Below are 18,699 nucleotides of genomic sequence, written 5' to 3' on the forward strand. Positions count from 1 at the left end.
GTCATGAAGAGCCACGATCGAAAAAAAACTCTCCGGAACTTGTACGAACCTGGAAGTAAGATTTTTAGCACGGAAATACTCCGTCATACGTCCAAATAGTTTTTTGAAACTTTGTCCATGCTTAGCATTAGAATCCAACTCTTTAACAGTGTATTTTACAGGTATTCAAGGGCAGGCTTTAAGATGGTTTAGATCCTACCTGTCCGATCGCTACTATATTCTGAAATGTAAAATAAATATTTAATGAAATGAATATAAAACATCAATTTGTAAATGCACCAGTGTGCACAGGCATTTTTAGTTTTTTTATATACATAATATAAGATACAGTAAGAACATGAACAAAGAAACAAATTAAAACAAACTGACAAATTTATTATCAAACATGTCCCGCAATTTAGCAACAGTAAAGACGACATTTTACAACAATCACCGATTGTGCTGATTCAGACGTTAAGTTTGGGTTTTAGGGAGGAACAAATGCGCACCACTGTTAAGGGAAGGAAGTTGCGCTAGACGAAACGCAATAATAGTTTTACCTCTTATCATCTTTTTTATAATCCTTAGAAGCCAAAATCTCTTTAGAGACATTCTTCCTGACAGAGTCCCGTGCAGCGCTGCTGCCGGATGAAGCTCGTTGATGGGCGCGATCTCGCTCTTGCTCTGGTCGATTTGTGCGCGGGCGTATATACATTAATTGACAGTCACCACTGATAAGCTACCACTAAATATTGTAGAAACTTAATTTGCTGTAAAGTTGCTTTGCAATGATTTGTATCGTGAAAAGCGCCGTACAAATAAACTTGACTTGACTTGACTTAAACAACTCTGAATGTATGAAACAGCATTGTACCCCTCCTTTAAGTTTGGGTTTTAGGGAGGAATGAATGCGCACCGCTGTTAAGGGAAGGAAGATGCGCCAGATGAAACGCGGCTAGTTTTTAATAGTTTTACTTCTTATCTTCTTTTTTATAATCCTTAGAAGCCAAAATCGAAAAAAAAATATTAGCTTAATATCACAGCCACAGGCCTAAAGTGTAAGCAGACGTTTGAATGTTTAGTTCTCTCTGAAGCTCCTCCACGTGAACGCGATCTCGCTTCTGAATTGGGAATAGCAAAAATGCATCATAGACAAATGTCTGAATATTTTTGCATATAAAAACAGCTGGCGACTCTGTTGAGATAGAATTTGCAAGATAATGTCTATATAGCAACAACAAATGTATGTGCGTTTTCTTAATATCTCCAGTACAGACAGCAGAACCGTTAACGTCAGAGCTTATCGATAATCCGGTCTTTCATAATTTAGCCTAGTTCTAGTTCTATATAGGCATCTATGGTTCCATGAAGAACCTTTAACATCCATGGAACCTTTCCATTCCACAAAATGTTCTTTATAGTGAAAAAGGTTCTTTAGATTTTTAAAACACAAGATAAAAATGGTTCTTTTAAGAACTGTTCTTTAAAGAAAGCTTCTTCGGGGAACCAAAAATAGTTCTCCCATGGCATTGCAGTTGAATTTATTGGAACTCAAAATAAAAAAATGAAAATTGATGTTGAAAATTGTAGGTTATCTTCAGGTTATCTTCTGGTAAATTCAACACAATGTTGTGAAGTTTGAGGTGAGCCAGACCACTACAATCAAGGTAACAGTCACAATCAAGCCAAGCATTCCAGCAGCTGTGGTCTGAGGGTTGTATTTTTTAATTTTTTTTGAGCTGGCAGAAAGGAAAAGGAAGAGAAACGAGGGTGGCTTTTCTTACCCTTTTGTGAGAGTCTTTTGTGATGCAGCAGTTTTTGAGCACAATGAAGGTTCTTTGTGAGGGGCTGCTGCAGAGGTCTAGGGTGCATTCCTTAGCCGTGGATCCTGCATGTGTGTCCATTCCACGGTTAACTAATTGAAAAACCTGAGGCCTCAATACGATACAAATGGCATCAGAAATCATCTACTTAATTTCCAGCAGCATAAATCAATCGAACCGTCACTTGTGAACAGAAGGCCAATTTGGTCAATGGAAAAGCTTTTGTTAATTCATTCAGTAGCACATTCCTGGCTAACGCCTGACCGGTGGCTTAATCTTTCACTTGCACAATTGATGCGAATTCACTCCTTCGTTCAACAGTGCTGCAAATCCGAATTTATTCAGTGAGCAAATGTATAAACCAACGGGATTAAAATGTTTTGTATTTCCCAATCTCTCTAAAGCAAATCTTAACGTATAATGTTGAGCAAAGAGAGAGAATAAATAACCAACTGCCATGTACACAGCTTGGACCTGGTGTTCCTGTATCCTACGACCAGCCGTACAATCCGACAACAGCTGGCAGCCTCCAACAGATTTGCCTTTGTGATGCCTACTTTGACTCTTCTAGCACAGCTATTATAAAGCTTACTTGTGAAAAAGCACCACAAGCAAGTCAGAGATCCAATCCAGCGGCTTATCAAGCCACGGTACGGAAACTGCTATCGCTTGCGCAGGTTTGCTGGGAAATGGAAGCAACATATGGCAGCACATTTCCAAAAGCACACTCTGAAAGAGTAAAACAAAAATGCTTTTAAGCCCAAAAAAGAACAGGAGAGAGTCAGAGAAGGTAAACGGGGCCCTACGATTTCCAATGCGGAAAAAGTCATAAAAATGGAATTCACAGTATAACCCAGAATGTCATGGAATTTGGCAAATTTGAAACCCAAAGGTCTCAATGAAAACCTGTCAGAATAAAAGATCTTCATTTTAAGTTGATCTTAAGAAACTGTGACAAATACATTACTATTGTACAGTGAAATGTACTTTTCAAAAGTACATTTCAAAATAATAATAAATTATTATTAAAATGTAAATGTAAGAAATATCACACAGCTTTTATTCCACATTTTAATTTTAACAGTAAACCTCTGTTCTGCAGCACTTTGCCAAAAAGGCAACTGTTACATTTTCATTTAATTACATTTTAACTGATTAATTAAATTAATGTTTTCCACCTTCATTTGATTACCACTATTTTTGATAAAAATTTGTATTAAATCATAAACCATCATTAAAAAAAAGTTAAAAGACAACAGAATTTCAGAAGAAGAAAAAAAAGAAAAAAAAAAAGAGAAATTAAAATTTAGGGAAAAAATACTACTTTTTTCTTAGGGCCCTAAAAATTTATTTTTGTTAAATGGTTAATAAATTGCAAAAGTATAAATGTCATAGTTTCAATTAATTAGACATGTTTTTTGACTACTGAATTCTAATCTAACCGTTAAAATGAAACCCAGAAAAATTCAAAAGGAAAAAAAAAAAAAAACAGTGCAAAAGTATAAATGTCATAGTTTCAATTAATTAGACATGTTTTTTGACTACTGAATTCTAATCTAACCGTTAAAATGAAACCCAGAAAAATTCAAATGGAAAAAAAAAAAAAACAGAATCCAGAAAAATGTTATTACAATTTGGGAAAATATTCAAATGGAATTCAGGAAAAAATAAAACAGATTTCATAGGGTTCTAGGTAATAGAGCTGGATAAAGAGGTCTGTCGCACGTTCTCTTGACAGAAGCAGCATCAAGCTGGCACATTTGTGTTTGTTTGGCCGGCTCGCTCTCACCGTTGCCTCTGCAGTACACAGAGTCATTAAGGCACTCGAGAAGACTCTGGGTGATTTCAGGTGAACGAGTCCTGCTTGCTTTTTGAATACTCAAATCTAATCTAACCATTAAAAATGAATGAATTTTTTTTTAAATAAAAATGAATGAATTTTTTTTTAAATGGAATTCAGGAAAAAATAAAACAGATTTCATAGGGTTCTAGGTAACAGAGCTGGATAAAGAGGTCTGTCGCACGTTCTCTTGACAGAAGCAGCATCAAGCTGGCACATTTGTGTTTGTTTGGCCGGCTCGCTCTCACCGTTGCCTCTGCAGTACACAGAGTCATTAAGGCACTCGAGAAGACTCTGGGTGATTTCAGGTGAACGAGTCCTGCTGCGGTGTGGTTACGGCTGCCTGAGGGACAGAGAAATCTCAGCTGTGCCCTTTAAAGTGTTGAAGTGCACCATTAGGGTTGCTGCCAAGGACACCGAGTCATTGATGAGTGTTTGAGAGGAAGAGAAGATGATTCGGTGAGTGCACTGTTATCAGTAAACTGCTTCAGTCCAAAACATGCAGTTCAGTTCAATGCATCACCCCCTCAAAGCTTCAGTCTCCATGACCACCACTTACCTGAGAGCTGAGTTCTGTTTAATCACACGTGTGTGGTCCTCTTTCTTAAGCTCTTAAGACAACAAGTGGCATGAACAGAATACGACATTCCCAGAGGTAGCCTATGCTATCATTCACACATGAACCCCCTTACAAGTGCAGATAAACTCAGGCAGGTTCAACGTATAAGTCAGTCTCTCTGCTTCCATTCCACCATTAATCAAAGTCTCCAAACTCACACCATGGTGAGAAATATTTTCCTGTCAACTGCTCGCTGAAATCTCAGCAGACGTCATGTGAGCAATGAGGAACTTGGTACAGAGCAAACTGGAATGGAGACACGAATAAAATCACAGTATGTACCGCAAGTCTCCTTGACCCTGATTTCAAAGCAAAAATTTCTAAGCATTCCCGAAAGAGAAATGGAGGAGAAAACATGGCAACAGGTCAAAAAGTTTGTTTAAATGGTGGCTGTCGATCTGACATTCATCTGTTGATTTACGCAATTTTGTTGTTATTGTTCATTTTTTCTATAGCTTTAAATTATTTTATTTCATTTTAGTTTTAGTAAGTTTAGTACTTCAAACTCCACAACTGACTGCCAGTGTTAGTATTATACTATTATAATATTTATAAATTATTTTAAATTTGCCTTTATTATTTTCATACTTTCAGTTTACATTTTGAGTAATTATGTTATGTGCTTCAATTTGTGTTTCAATTTTAATAAGTTTGATACTTTAATTTAAACTTTATTTAGTTAGCTGCCAAGGCAGTGTTTCTAATATATTTCCACTTTTAAAGTGAATGTAATTGACTCACCCTGTCTACACGACTTATAGTTATTATATAACTTGCTGTTACAAAATATAACTATATAGTTATTATTTATATACTATTATAATATTAACAAATATTTTAAATTAGTTTTTTATATTTGTTTTCAATTTTCACTTTAATTTTAGTAATTTTGTTATGTGTTTTTGCTATTTGTATTAGTTTTAATTTTTAGTACATTTAGTACTTTTAATTAATTTATTTATTTTAGTTAAAAATAACAAACCTGCTTATACAGTTGTTACTTTTTAGCTGTAGAAACTAACAGCAGCTGCTCGCTACAAGCCCCATCCTGACCACTAGACTATATACGATAAACATGAGGCCTACTTTCTGAGAAAAGCACAGGTCAACTGGGAAATTGCCTACATTTATATCACTCTAAAAACAACTTTTTCTTATTTTATTCTGAATATTATCACCAACCTCTAACACAGGGCTTCCCCCATATTATATGCATCACGTCATAAGCCTGTCAGGTCTAAGCATCCTGGGAACCAAAGCTTAGTGACGTAACGTCACAACAGTGCAAGGTATGCACAAAGCTCATGCCTGATGCCAAACAGCAGCGTGAACACGTCTATCAGCAGCACGCTTCCCCTCTACACCCTCAGATCCAGTGGTGTGAATGTTCACTGAGGTCACAGCAATCCTTAGTCAAACTACAGGCTGTTTGCACCTACGAGACGTGATGACATGGACAGACCCGGATCTGAGATCCCGCTGCGGGACATGTCACAGCCCTCCCCTCCTCTCGGCCGCTTTACAGAAGCAACAGTGGTGTGATGTAACACTTTTACAGAGGAACAGTAAGCATGCTTTATGGGTGGCTAAAAAGACTTGAGTTTTTCTTAGAAACGGGGAAGATAAAGTCACAGTGCATTGAAAGAATCGCACCAGCACCTTCAGGATAGGTATAAAAGAGTGTCTGTGCTAAAAGGATTTCTGGGACGTCACCAAACCCACTATGGTTCATCATCTGTAACTGTCCACAGAAAAGGGCCAGAGTTTGACAGCAAAGAACGTAGCCTGTTGATATTCAGCAGATATAGTTCACACAGAAGCAGAGTTATTATTGTGAACTAAAACTAAGACCATAAAACAATTGTTGTCACTTGAAAAAAAAAACTAATTTAACTTAAATAAAATATATATAAAAACACTTATATTATTATAGCAAGCCGCCAAGAAAGCACTTCTTATAACTAAAACTGAAATAAAAATTAATCGACATATTTAAAACAAAAACTAATAAAACAAAATTATTAAATGTTTAACTAAAATTAAAACAAAATTTTTAAATAAATTAATTTAAAAAATGAATAGAAACTATATTAGTATCTCAAGAACACTTATATATATATATATATATTACTTCTTAATGAAAACAGAAAATACAGAATTAAAAGAACTAAAATTAAAAATACATATATATCCATGTGGATTAAAAAATTCAAATAGTAATAAGAAGAAAAATAATTGTATATAATTTTTTTTTCAAGACCAAAATATGCACTAGTGCTTAAAAAAAAAAAGATTATGTCAAAGAATAAATATATAAGGCCATATCCAAATGTCATGTTATGGCTCATTCTGCATCAAATCCTTGGTTAACAAGAACAATAATAATAAAAGTTAATTTCTTTATCAAAAACGTTTATCCTTGAACTGTACAAATTCTTTGTTTTGTCAGCTAAGATAAGATAACGCAGATATTCTTTTATTGATAAGAGATTCACTGAGAACACAGTCTGTGTTAAGTCCTTCCAAGGAACAGTCCAACCAGATAAATGTCAAACCTAAGACACTGTGTACCTAATCTAACCCCGGTTACACAAAGATCACAACAGAGAGGTGTCACAGTCTTCACAGGCAGAGTGTTATCCACACTGACACATAATAGAAGAGTGACATTTCTCAAGTTATATCAAGCGATACAAAGTCTGTTTCCTCATATAAAATCTGGCAATGCTTTTGAATAGGGAACAGAAATTACATTTATTTCAGAAAGTCAAAAGGCAGGGCTTCAAATGACCACATTGTCAATCAGGACACACAGACAAAGCAACCTAATCATAACAGAACTGGAAAAATACCCAAACAATCAGCCACAACCATTTCACCGGCCTTACTCCAATACTGTTAACTTAAAATGCCACAAAACTGACCCGTATATACTCAAGTCACCAAACCCACTATGGTTCATCATCTGTAACTGTCCACAGAAAAGGGCCAGAGTTTGACAGCAAAGAACGTAGCCTGTTGATATTCAGCAGATATAGTTCACACAGAAGCAGAGTTATTATTGTGAACTAAAACTAAGACCATAAAACAATTGTTGTCACTTGAAAAAAAAAAGAATTTAACTTAAATAAAATATATATAAAAACACTTATATTATTATAGCAAGCCGCCAAGAAAGCACTTCTGATAACTAAAACTGAAATAAAAATTAATCGACATATTTAAAACAAAAACTAATAAAACAAAATTATTAAATGTTTAACTAAAATTCAAACAAAATTTTAAAATAAATTAAAATTTAAAAAATGAATAGAAACTATATTAGTATCTCAAGAACACTAAAATAACCTATGCACTTGTAGGCACCACATTGTCAATCAGGACACACAAAGCAACCTAATCATAACAGAACTGGAAAAATACCCAAACAATCAGCCACAACCATTTCACCGGCCTTACTCCAATACTGTTAACTTAAAATGCCACAAAACTGACCTGTATATACTCAAACAAAACCTCTCTCCCCTTTGAAAGTGAAAAGCAAAACTAGATATTTATACTTACATGCAGAGGAAGTATAGACTTGTGCTAATAATGCTATAAGAGAAAAACTGCAACCAAAACAAATGAAAACAATCTTAACACTGCAATATCAACTCACAACTGATCACAATCTTTGTAGGCTTCTCATAGCTTTTTATCTTGACGATCACATCACAAATTGTTCATTGACACTGGACTACAAAACACTTTAATAAAATAAAATAAAAACACTTGGGTTACTTAACAACTAACATTAAAATCAATATCAAACACTAAGTCTTGCTTAAATCTAGAATTAATTAAATACATACAACTGCTTATCTAAAGCATTACGTAATGAGCGCATCAATTCATGTTTAAGGTTATTATAAAAGTGTTACAATTTCAAGCACGTTGTTTTGGAAATGTGTGTTTTGACCCGGATAAACGCATGCAGAGCCACGACACACACGCACTGCGGGTCTCTTTCAATCACTAGAAACAATCCCTCACGCGCTCGAAATCAACGTGATCCGACCAAAATACCCGTGAAATCACTCGGTAGATCTGTCACCGATCATCCCCTGACAGCTGCTGGAAAACGGACGTGAATTTACAGCTGTAACGCTGCAACGCTGCTAGTAAAGGTTCGATAGGCCAGGAATCATCGCCGCACAATGACACACGACAGCGGATGAACGGTTCAAAACGAGCTCCGTCACAGATTTCACGGATCTCACCACAGTCAGTCCACGTTACCTTTTTCATTCGCGGTGCCTCGGCCACGGTGCCGTCGTAGTTGACAAACGCCTCGCCGCCGTTCTGCTGCGGATCCGGCCGCTTCATCGCGGACGCCTGCGGCATCTTCACGGGGTTCGGAGCGGCGGTCACCGGGCTCGGCTCCACCGCCGCGGCCACCGCTGCTGACGACGAACTCGAGTTATTTTCACTCTTCTTCTCCTCTGCCTTTGGTGTCAGCGGAGATATGGCGGGGGAAGCGTCTTTACCGGCCACGTCTTTTAATTCGACCTCGGCCATTTTCGCTGCAACAGCCTGGACTGACATCGCTGCGAACCGCACGGTGCTTTTTTCCAACACAGAGAGAACCGACACACGAACGGATACGCACGGTGGGGTGACGCGCGGCGCAAAGCATCATGGGACATGCAGTTCACGTTACCAGAGCGTCTATTACGTATCATGTTACGCATGGTAAACAATAGCAAACGGTAGTATTAATAATGTAAATATTTTTTCCCCATTAATTCAGACTTCTTAAATGTAACTGACATCTTTCAAGTATTACGTTTTATTAGTTTTTTTTTTTTTATACCAAACACTGTCAACTATAACTTCACAAAAAGTAATGTACAGCAATCGCAACAGATGGTAATACCATAGTACCGAATACTTACCATACGTATTTACAAGGTACTTCAAGAAATAGCATGGCCCCTACCATGCTTTTATTCAGTTTAACCACTGTAAAATATTAAAGATTTCTTATATTCTCTCAGACCTTGTGCTTAAACAAGTCAATTTCAAATTAGCATTCTAGGAAATTTAAGTTGTAGTTCCAGCGAAGCTGCTATAGAAGCTATTATTAAAAAATAAAACATGTATATTCTTACCGTTTATAACCATTTGTTGGTGTGCAGCACTACCATCCAGTGGTTAACACTGGGAATAGAGTTCAAGACTTTTGAGTAAAAAACAATGCTGGGAATTTATTAATTTGAAAACCAACAGACAAAAGTGGAAGCTCATTCCATTTCAAGTTTCACTTCAGACACAGTATAAAATACAAACAACATCAACATTTCTTGTCGAATATGTAATTTGGCATTCAAGATCGGGATCATCAGTCATCCCAGCTCTTCTGTATATTGTCAAAATAACAGTGAGGAGAAATAAGTAAAGCCCGTCACTGAGAGCAAGTAAACATTATTACACCAAATTGTTTAAAAAGTAAATATGACTTATGCTTGTTCATAGTTGCATGTCATTACAAGTGCATGAAGAAAAACTACCAGTAACAGCTTCGTAATTGATAAAAAAAAAATCATAACCCCTGCAGTGTCCACCCATCCAAACTAACCATAAAGAATTTACATTCATGTATAACTACATTGTTTTTCTTGTATGATAAATACAAAAAAAAATTGTATACAAAAACCAGTGGAACAAGATCCATTTTGACACCGTTTCAAGTCATAAATCGCTCAGTGTTGAAATTTAAAACATTTTCCTCAGCTAAAATGACTTTGTCTGTATTTGCATTAAGGTTGCAAGTAATGCGACAGTACAATGCATCTCAAAAACATGCAGCATCATAAGAATGTAAAGGTAAAAAAAATCAGTCTATCACATCCCAAGGCTTGTGCAGTGTTTTCCTCTGATAACATGACATCTCAGTCCCCGAAGATCCAGAGTACATTCACTCCTGAAAGACCCAGATTCACTCTCCTGGTACAAAAAATGGGGGGAAAAGGTTTCATCTATTTTGTACTTCAACATAACAAATACTTTCAAGATCCAAAGAGCAAACCAAAAATAGAAACAGCTCTTCTAGCAACAAAATTCCTTAACCCTGCATCCTCATATGAGGACATTCTATTTTAGTGAATTTCTCTGAGACAAAAATTAGATTTAGTTTATAGATACATTATGAAGAAAAATGGTATATCAAATCATTCTGTTATAACATAGTTGAGAATTATTTTTATACAAAGTTTGGTAAAAAAAAAAAAATCCTGAAAACTAAAAATGTATTGGTGATTAAAAAAAAAAAAATAAATTGTTTTTGCCAAAATTAGATTTAGTTTATAGATACATTATGAAGAAAAATGGTATATCAAATCATTCTGTTATAACATAGTTGAGAATTATTTTTATACAAAGTTTGGTAAAAAAAAAAAAATCCTGAAAACTAAAAATGTATTGGTGATTAAAAAAAAAAAAATCAATTGTTTTTGCCTATGCATGTTCATTCATGTCTTTTTATTTTTTTTTTACAAATTGAGTGGCGATGTCCTCTACCAAGGACGTAGCATAACTTATGAATGACATATAATTTTTACATTTTTTTTACTGCTCCAAACAATGTAATGACATGAAAAAATACTAATTTTTTCCCAAAATGTTTTGCTGGGTCTCAAGAGGTTAAAACCAACCAAATCACAGATAACATGATAAATCTACACTCACCCCAGCATGCCAGACTCCTTGGTTTTGATAATGTAGAGGAACATCAGGATGGTATGAAACAAGTTATTTCTGCCCTGTGGAAACACAATTAAGCATGAGTCACAGAAAAGTTACTTCACTGTAATTATAGTTGGAGAGTATGTCCTTACCTTAGGCAAGCTGTAGATGTGGCCCTGGTAGACAAGCTGATAATGAGGAGGGTTTGTGCTACTTTGATGAATGCAAAACAGGTTCTCATTGGACACGTCTGTTAGAAATTCACACATAAAATGCCAGAGTCATAGATTAAACAGGCTGTATAAAAAAGGGTTATAGTTAATTAAAACATTAATAAAATAATATACACACAGTAGTTGCCAAGGTAAAACTCCACATTTTCATTTAGTTTAGCTTGATTTAACAAATAAAAAATAATAAACACTACATAAACATTTAAAAATCAACAAAAAGTAATAAGAATTGCAAAAGCATGCAACAAAAAAAAAAAAAATTAATAAAAACTATAATATGCTAAAATAACACTGGTATTGCAACCCATTGTCTCTGTATACCTGGTTTATCTGGTGTCAGTATAAAATGCTGGGACGTAAAGGTTTTTCCGTCGGGATACTTAGGATGTGGAGGGAGCCGGGAGTCCAGGTATGTACACAGCACATGCATCAGGATCTGTGTTTGTCATAAAGTGTAGAGCAAACATAAATGCAATGCATCAATAATATTTGTAATGATCTCCTCTAAACTGCAATGCATTGGTAGTATGGCATCAAAATGTTGCAAACACACCGCAGAGTCTGTCGGAAGGTCTGTGTCCCATTTCCGGTTTTTGAGATCTCCTCCTCCATTCCAGCGGAAAGAGCTCATGCAGCCACTGTGGGCTAATTCTGCAAGAGATACAAACGAACACACAGTAGCATCATCTCTGTTCATGATATAATAGGACCATGGTAAGTCTAAATATTTATTATGCTTAATCCCAGCTGTGTATTCTGCTCACCCTTGATTCTCTCCATGAGGTACTCCTGGTTTGGTGTGACATCTAGATACTGTACGATAGCATTGAGGGTGGGGATTGCAGAAGCTTTGACCACAGCAGCTTGTTTGAGACTGCTGATGCTGGCCTCTTGATGAAACAAGGGCAACAGAATTGAGACATAATGAAAACTTTCACATCTAAATAAATATCTTTGGCAAAAAAGATGATTACCTCCGATCTGGAGCTCAGGGCAACCCATCCTCCTGAGCTGACTGTTGACTGAGTCGATCTCTCTGACCACATGAACTAGAATGGTGTCATTGATCCACTAGAATAGTAAAGTGAAAGAGATTGACATTGTCTTAAAATAAATATTCAATTAAATTTAAAAATTAAATGAATAATAACATTAATAATGATAATTAAATACATATTATTTAATTCTATATTTTTATTATTAAATAGTTAAAGAATAAATAATTTAATACTAAATGAAAATATTAATTAATATAAAATAATAATAAAATAAACAATGTATAATAACAATCGAATTTAATACAATAATATAATAATAATTAAATTATTATTGTTAATTTAATAATAAAGAGTAAATTAAGAAAGAATAAACAATTAAATACTAAATAAGCAAAAAAAAAATGTTATTAATACTATTTAATAAAAACTTACTATTTACTTTATTACTATTATTACTTAATAAAGAATACGTAAATACTAAACTACCTAAAAATACAATTTATTCTTATTATTATTATCTAAATACATACACACAAAAAAAACAAGTAATGGACTCACATTTCTCAGTTTTGCAGTCCAGCTGTCGATACTATCCGTCACCACACGACTCGTTGTGATTCTTGCCCAGACCTGTAATAAATTGGAAAATCTCTTTACTGAGCTCTCTTTCTCTTTACTAAAGATGATTTGAAATCTTGCTATTAATTTGATCCTCACCTCTTCAGCAGCTTGTTTAGAGCCCAGCTCTGTGTCGTCTTTATGGGCAGATGGTGCCTGTGAACGGCAGGCCGGCTGATACTGAAACTTCCTCAGGCTCTGTGCGTAATCTCCCACTGAACGACTGTAGTTCCAGAACGAAGGACTGTGTCTTGGAGAAGTTGACTCTGGACTCCCTAAATAAGGAAAGATTGCAAAGAAAATGTTATAGGCCTCTGCTTAGCACAGCTACAATTTGATTCACACCTTGATGTCCAAGCAGGACTTTTACCCAATTGACTGCGGTGGCTTTTCTCCTCCTCTGTACGTAAAAACTTCTCCAAAGTCTTCAGGTCATCGATGTAGTCCTCCTTACCTCCGGGTGAATTAAAGACTGACGGGGATGTGCGGTACCGAGCGCGGAGACTGGTGCCTTCTGCCGGTCCGAGGTTGCTTGGGTACGGAGAAGAACTTGGAGATGGACTATAGTTCAACACCTGCAGACGTAAAAAGCAGTGGGTGTGTGAACAGAATGAAATATCAAAAATACAATTTCATTTCAGCATTTCAAAGTACTCAACCTTGCCAAATGCCATGGAGGGTGAGAAGGGTCCTCCTGCTGAAGAAGGGCTGCTCAGAGGTGGACTGAACCCAGACACACAGCTGGGGGAAAACTTGGGGCTGGCGCTTGAGGGTCGCGCAGGGCTGAAACTGAGAACATTCTGTCCCTGCAGGGGAGACGACTGCACTGAGACTGGAGCTTCCTTCTTTTCTTGTTTCTGAGGTGGAGAGGCTTGAATCCCTGTGAACACAGCATATTTTTAAAGCAAACCTGATTAGTTTATATACATACATACATATTTATATATACACATCTATATAAACTTAATTTTATGATACTCATTTTATATTATTACATTTATGTTAATGTTTATGGTTGTTGAAAGTAAAAGTGCTACTAAATGTATCATTTTTTGTGTGAAAGTGCGACATGCTCAAGCAAAACAGCTACTATTTTTGTAATCAGCACCCCAAAATTAGTAAGAAACAAGTATTGAATTTGTGTGCTTCTCCCAAAATTCTGTCTGTGGGAAATAATTTTATACCTGAAGACAAAAGGGCTAGAAACAATACTGTTAGGACCTTCCCGCTGGAGATCCTGCAATCTACAATACGTTCCTGGGGAATGCTGTTCCTTTGTTATTCTAATGGAATGGACCATTTGGTTCACACCTTTATAGACAGTTACATTACTTCTTTCACAGAATGACCAACTGAATGTTAACCGATCAGGTTTCAGCAGCGACCATTCAACTGAGACTGCTTTACTGTCGGTAAGTATAGCCCTGCAGATTGCGAAAGCTGATTCCAAATCATCAGTTCTTTTTTCTGTTGGATCTATCTGCCACTTTTGACACTGTGAATCATCAGATTCTCCTGTCTACCATCACAGGATCTGCACTCCACTTTTGAATCTTATCTCACAGGTAGGTCTTTCAGGGTTTCCTGGGGAAGAGAGGTATCCAGATCACATCAACTGGTCACAGGGTTTCCGCAGGGATCAGTTCTTGGACCCCTCCTCTTCACCATATACAATACATCACTGGGTCCCATTATACAAGCACATGGTTTCTCCTAAAATTGCTATGCTGATGACACACAGCTCTATCATTCATTTCAACCAGACAATCCAATAGTACCTGCATGGATCTCAGGCTGCCTGATGGACATCTCGGCATGGATGAAGGAACATCACCTGCAACTCAACCTGGCAAAGACTGAGTATCTCGTTTTCCCTGCCACTCCGACTCTACAGCATGATTTCATCATCCTGCTAGGTTCATCAAAAATTATTCTTTGGTGACCAGCTGACCTTTAAGGACCATATTGTAAAGACAGCTCGATCATGCAGGTTTGCATTGCGCAACATCAGGAGGATCAGGCCCTTCCAAACAGAGCATGCTGCACATCTTCTTGCCCAGGCCCTTGTCATTTCTAGGCTGGACTATTGCAGTGCTCTTCTGGCTGAACTTCCATCATTGGTAATCAAACCTCGACAAATGATTCAGAATGCAGCGGCACGACTACTCTTCCATGAGCCCAAAAGCCACCCTCCTACTTCCTCCTCACTCTTACAAATCTACATTCCTTCCAGAAGCCTGAGATCTGTAAGTAAGCGATGCCTCGTGGTAACATCACAGAAAGGCATTTTTGTTCACTTTTCCTGGCTGGTGAAATGATCTTCCCACAATCGTAGTAATTAACAGAACACCAAACACACTATCTGACAGCAACACTAATTTAATCCCATACCCGACCCATTTGACATAAAAACTGGGACTCGAAACACACCTGCATTAAATCTCCTACATGAGGTAGACAAAACTCATTCATTTATTAAAACTTTTATTCAAATTGTAAACAGATTAAATACAGAAAGCAAGCAAAGAGCGCTACCTTTAATATAACCACTACAGCTGTCAATCAGTGGCAGCGCGATTGGCTACATTGCTCAGCGTGTACTGGACCGAGTCAAAATAGTCTTGGTTATTGGACCCCCAACCCGCCCGTGCTTGTCAACGTCCGGCCTGCACCAGCACCACACCCTACACATAAATATTATTCCACCCGTTACACCAAATATCAGCGATTCACCTGCGTGTAGGTGTTTGGGGAAGTCATGGCCTAATGGTTAGAGAGTCAGACTCATAACCCAAAGGTTGCGGGTTCGAGTCTCGTACCGGCAGGGATTGTAGGTGGGGGGAGTGAATGTACAGCGCTCTCTCCCACCTTCAATACCACGACTGAGGTGCCCTTGAGCAAGGCACCGAACCCCGAACTGCTCCCCAGGCGCCGCAGCATAAATGGCTGCCCACTGCTCCGGGTGTGTGTTCACGGTGTGTGTGTGTTCACTGCTGTGTGTGTGCACTTTGGATGGGATAAATGCAGAGCACTAATTCCAAGTATGGGTCACCATACTTGGCCACATGTCACGTCACGTCATGTTCATATTTTCCTCTTTCTATATTTAAGTCTAGACTGACAACCTACATTACCTTGGGTGATATAGTGTAATGTCCACGTAGTCATAACAGTCGTGCCTAATGTGAATTTCAAGTTTTGCTGGTTCTAAGCTATTTGTATCAGGGAAGTTGGGTGTCAGAGTCTTACTGGTCTTGTCTTCAGACATGTGCCGTTCACGCAAAACTGATAAAGTGTGCAATTTCTGCACCACTAGCGTCATCAAGCAGTTTTTCAAACAGGTTTTAAGTACTAAATACTCCCCTGTCTTCTTTGGGACAAACAGGTAGTAAAACCCACAGCTGGGCACTGAAATAAACAAATAGTGGTACAGAAATTACACACTTCAGTCATTTGACTGAATGGCACACCTTTGAAAAGCACCTTTGATATCCAAGATTAAAATAGCTTAACTGTTAAAGAAGAAAAGAGCAGAAGTTTCTTCAGGGATGTTGCTTTCAAATCTGCGTTCCTCAGCTGGTGCTCATTTCTTTGAAGACATGTTGAATGCAGGTGGTTTGTGTTATTTTGTAGAGTGGAGCTGAGTTATGTCTTTTGATTTCACATTAAAATAACTTGTCAGATGGTACCCTTGCGAAAAATGTAACCCAAAGGTTGCGGGTTCGAGTCTCGTACCGGCAGGGATTGTAGGTGGGGGGAGTGAATGTACAGCGCTCTCTCCCACCTTCAATACCACGACTGAGGTGCCCTTGAGCAAGGCACCGAACCCCGAACTGCTCCCCAGGCGCCGCAGCATAAATGGCTGCCCACTGCTCCGGGGTGTGTGTTCACGGTTTGTGTGTGTTCACTGCTCACAAAACAATCTTTTAATGTATTATTTAAGAAAATATTAGTTAAGTATAAAAGAAAGAAAAAAATTATAGCCATAACATGGACTTTTGTAAATGCTGTGATGCTCAGATACTGTTCTTTCCTTCTCACATTATATGTATATGGTATCATTGTAATCCTTGACCATCAAAACATGGGGTAGACATCACCTTTTGTGTTATCATATTTGGTTCAGGAGATATGACACAAAATACATAATTTGGTTATGGCGGAAGGTAAAATGGTCGCCATGGCAACCACAAGGTGTTTTTGCGATGGCTCCATTTCTGAAAATGTTTAGGGCTGTAAACTATACAAGTGTACCAAGTTTCATGCTTTTATGAAAAAGTGAACATCACCTGGACTATATTAAGACACCCAGTATTGGAATAATCATCATACTGATCAGTCTATTGATTACTTTTATAACCATACGTCACATTTTTGAGTAAAATAACACAATAATGTATGCCAAAATTGTCTTTGCCTGAGGAATAGCATTGTGCATGATTGTTTTTACCCAAAATACTTCATTCCAGGTGAACTAACTCACCTGAGCCCTTGAGCCCAAGAAGTTGATGTTGTCCTGGACTGACGGTGATCGTGGATGGGGCCATAGTGTACTTGAAATACTTCCAGAAGTCAAAAAGCGCATTGAGACTGAACAGGGAAGCCAGGGCAAGCTCTGTTCAACAAAACCAGTCAGATGAAAAGCAACCTAGTAGATCACTGACACGCTTTGAGCTCTTATTATACACTTACCAATATACCAGATCGGCCAGTAGGTTATGTTGTAGTATCTGCTAAGAAGCTTCCCAGACCTAAAAGACAAGGTGACTTGGTTACCCGTGGTTCAGAAGACACTACAATCACATTAGGGATTATTAGGGGCATGTCTGAACTCACATCTCAGTATAGATCATCCCAGCCAGAGACATATTCAACACGGCCCATGCCAGGACAACCTGCCGTGCCTGTTCCTCCCTCCTCAGCTTTATGGTCTTGTCGATGAGGGAGGTCATGCCTTCCTTTGATGGTGTCATATCTGCACTTTATCCTCTACCAAACCATACGCTTTCATAATAAAACAAAGTATAAGCAGACAATATCAGCAGCCACATAAAGGATTCTAAAGAATGCGAATGGCTCCAATAAGACTGCAAAGCTTTTGTGTCTAAAGAGAATAAAACTATACCATACTCAGTTGTCACTTTGTCAGCTTATTAGTATTATAATCCATGTTAGCCAGCTGTAATGTTCAGTTAACGTTATACTAACGTTATATGAGGCTTTCATGCAAAGTGCACTTGAGAAACACTTGCATAGCAACCTCTACACTGAGACAGCTGGAGAACTCGCACGACAATTAATAAAACACGAAAGAATAGATTGGTTTTTAGGGGTAAAAAGCTTCTAAACTCTACACAAATTCATTTAAAACGTGATTTGATACATACTTCCTCTGCATCAGTCCTCCATGAACGCGGTAAAATAGGTGGTGTGAAGGCAGAAACGCTAAAGAACATTAACAGAGTGAATGGAGCGGCAAATAAATTACTGTAGAATGGCGTTTCAAAATAAAAGTCTCTCATGTGCTCTTTTCATGTACCATTACACAGGCACCATGTAGGCTATACATCCCTAAACTAAGAAAATGATATTACGTATTATGCTTAATGGCTTTCCCCGACATGTAGACGTGAATTTTTATTCATTTCGTGATGATTGAGATGATCGAAAAAAAATTGTATGTATGGACCCTTAAAATTGGCATAAAGGTGCAACTGGATTTATTTGCATAAATTAAATAAATCATATGTTGTTTAAAATAATTTTTTTTTTAATGTAATCATCATTTAATATACGATATAAATAATTACATGTTTGAGGCTCTCTGATATGCCACAAACTCCCTGCAACCCATCTTCTAAGC

General features: G+C 37.3%; 2 protein-coding genes across 3 annotated transcripts in view; both read right to left on the bottom strand.

The window, feature by feature from the left end:
* The window catches only part of LOC107725924 (putative adenosylhomocysteinase 3), a 33,621-nt gene extending 24,678 nt beyond the window's left edge, over positions 1 to 8,943 (bottom strand). The window contains exon 1 of the mRNA XM_016535348.1: positions 8,543 to 8,943. Coding sequence (XP_016390834.1) covers positions 8,543 to 8,848 — 306 coding nt within the window. The 5' untranslated portion in view covers positions 8,849 to 8,943. The remainder of the gene's footprint in view (positions 1 to 8,542) is intronic.
* A 548-nt stretch (positions 8,944 to 9,491) lies between these two features.
* On the bottom strand, positions 9,492 to 18,319 carry tmem209 (transmembrane protein 209). 2 transcript variants are annotated; one of them, XM_016535350.1, is made up of 15 exons: positions 18,224 to 18,319; positions 17,673 to 17,840; positions 17,529 to 17,587; positions 17,320 to 17,451; positions 13,496 to 13,716; positions 13,207 to 13,411; positions 12,936 to 13,111; positions 12,777 to 12,848; positions 12,195 to 12,291; positions 11,985 to 12,110; positions 11,774 to 11,871; positions 11,542 to 11,656; positions 11,140 to 11,237; positions 10,991 to 11,064; positions 9,492 to 10,249 (listed from the first exon to the last, which is right to left on the bottom strand). In XM_016535350.1, exons 2-15 carry the CDS (start codon positions 17,807 to 17,809, stop codon positions 10,195 to 10,197), a joined length of 1,665 nt encoding a protein of 554 aa, XP_016390836.1. In that variant the 5' UTR covers positions 17,810 to 17,840; positions 18,224 to 18,319; the 3' UTR covers positions 9,492 to 10,194. The 2 variants fall into 2 exon arrangements, with proteins under 2 accessions (XP_016390836.1, XP_016390837.1); XM_016535351.1 differs by lacking the exon at positions 18,224 to 18,319 and adding an exon at positions 17,967 to 18,109.
* Positions 18,320 to 18,699: the final 380 nt, after the last annotated feature.

The sequence above is a fragment of the Sinocyclocheilus rhinocerous genome, unplaced genomic scaffold (assembly GCF_001515625.1).
Source record: "Sinocyclocheilus rhinocerous isolate Xijiao unplaced genomic scaffold, SAMN03320098_v1.1 scaffold395, whole genome shotgun sequence".
In the NCBI taxonomy this organism is placed as follows: Eukaryota; Metazoa; Chordata; class Actinopteri; order Cypriniformes; family Cyprinidae; genus Sinocyclocheilus; species Sinocyclocheilus rhinocerous.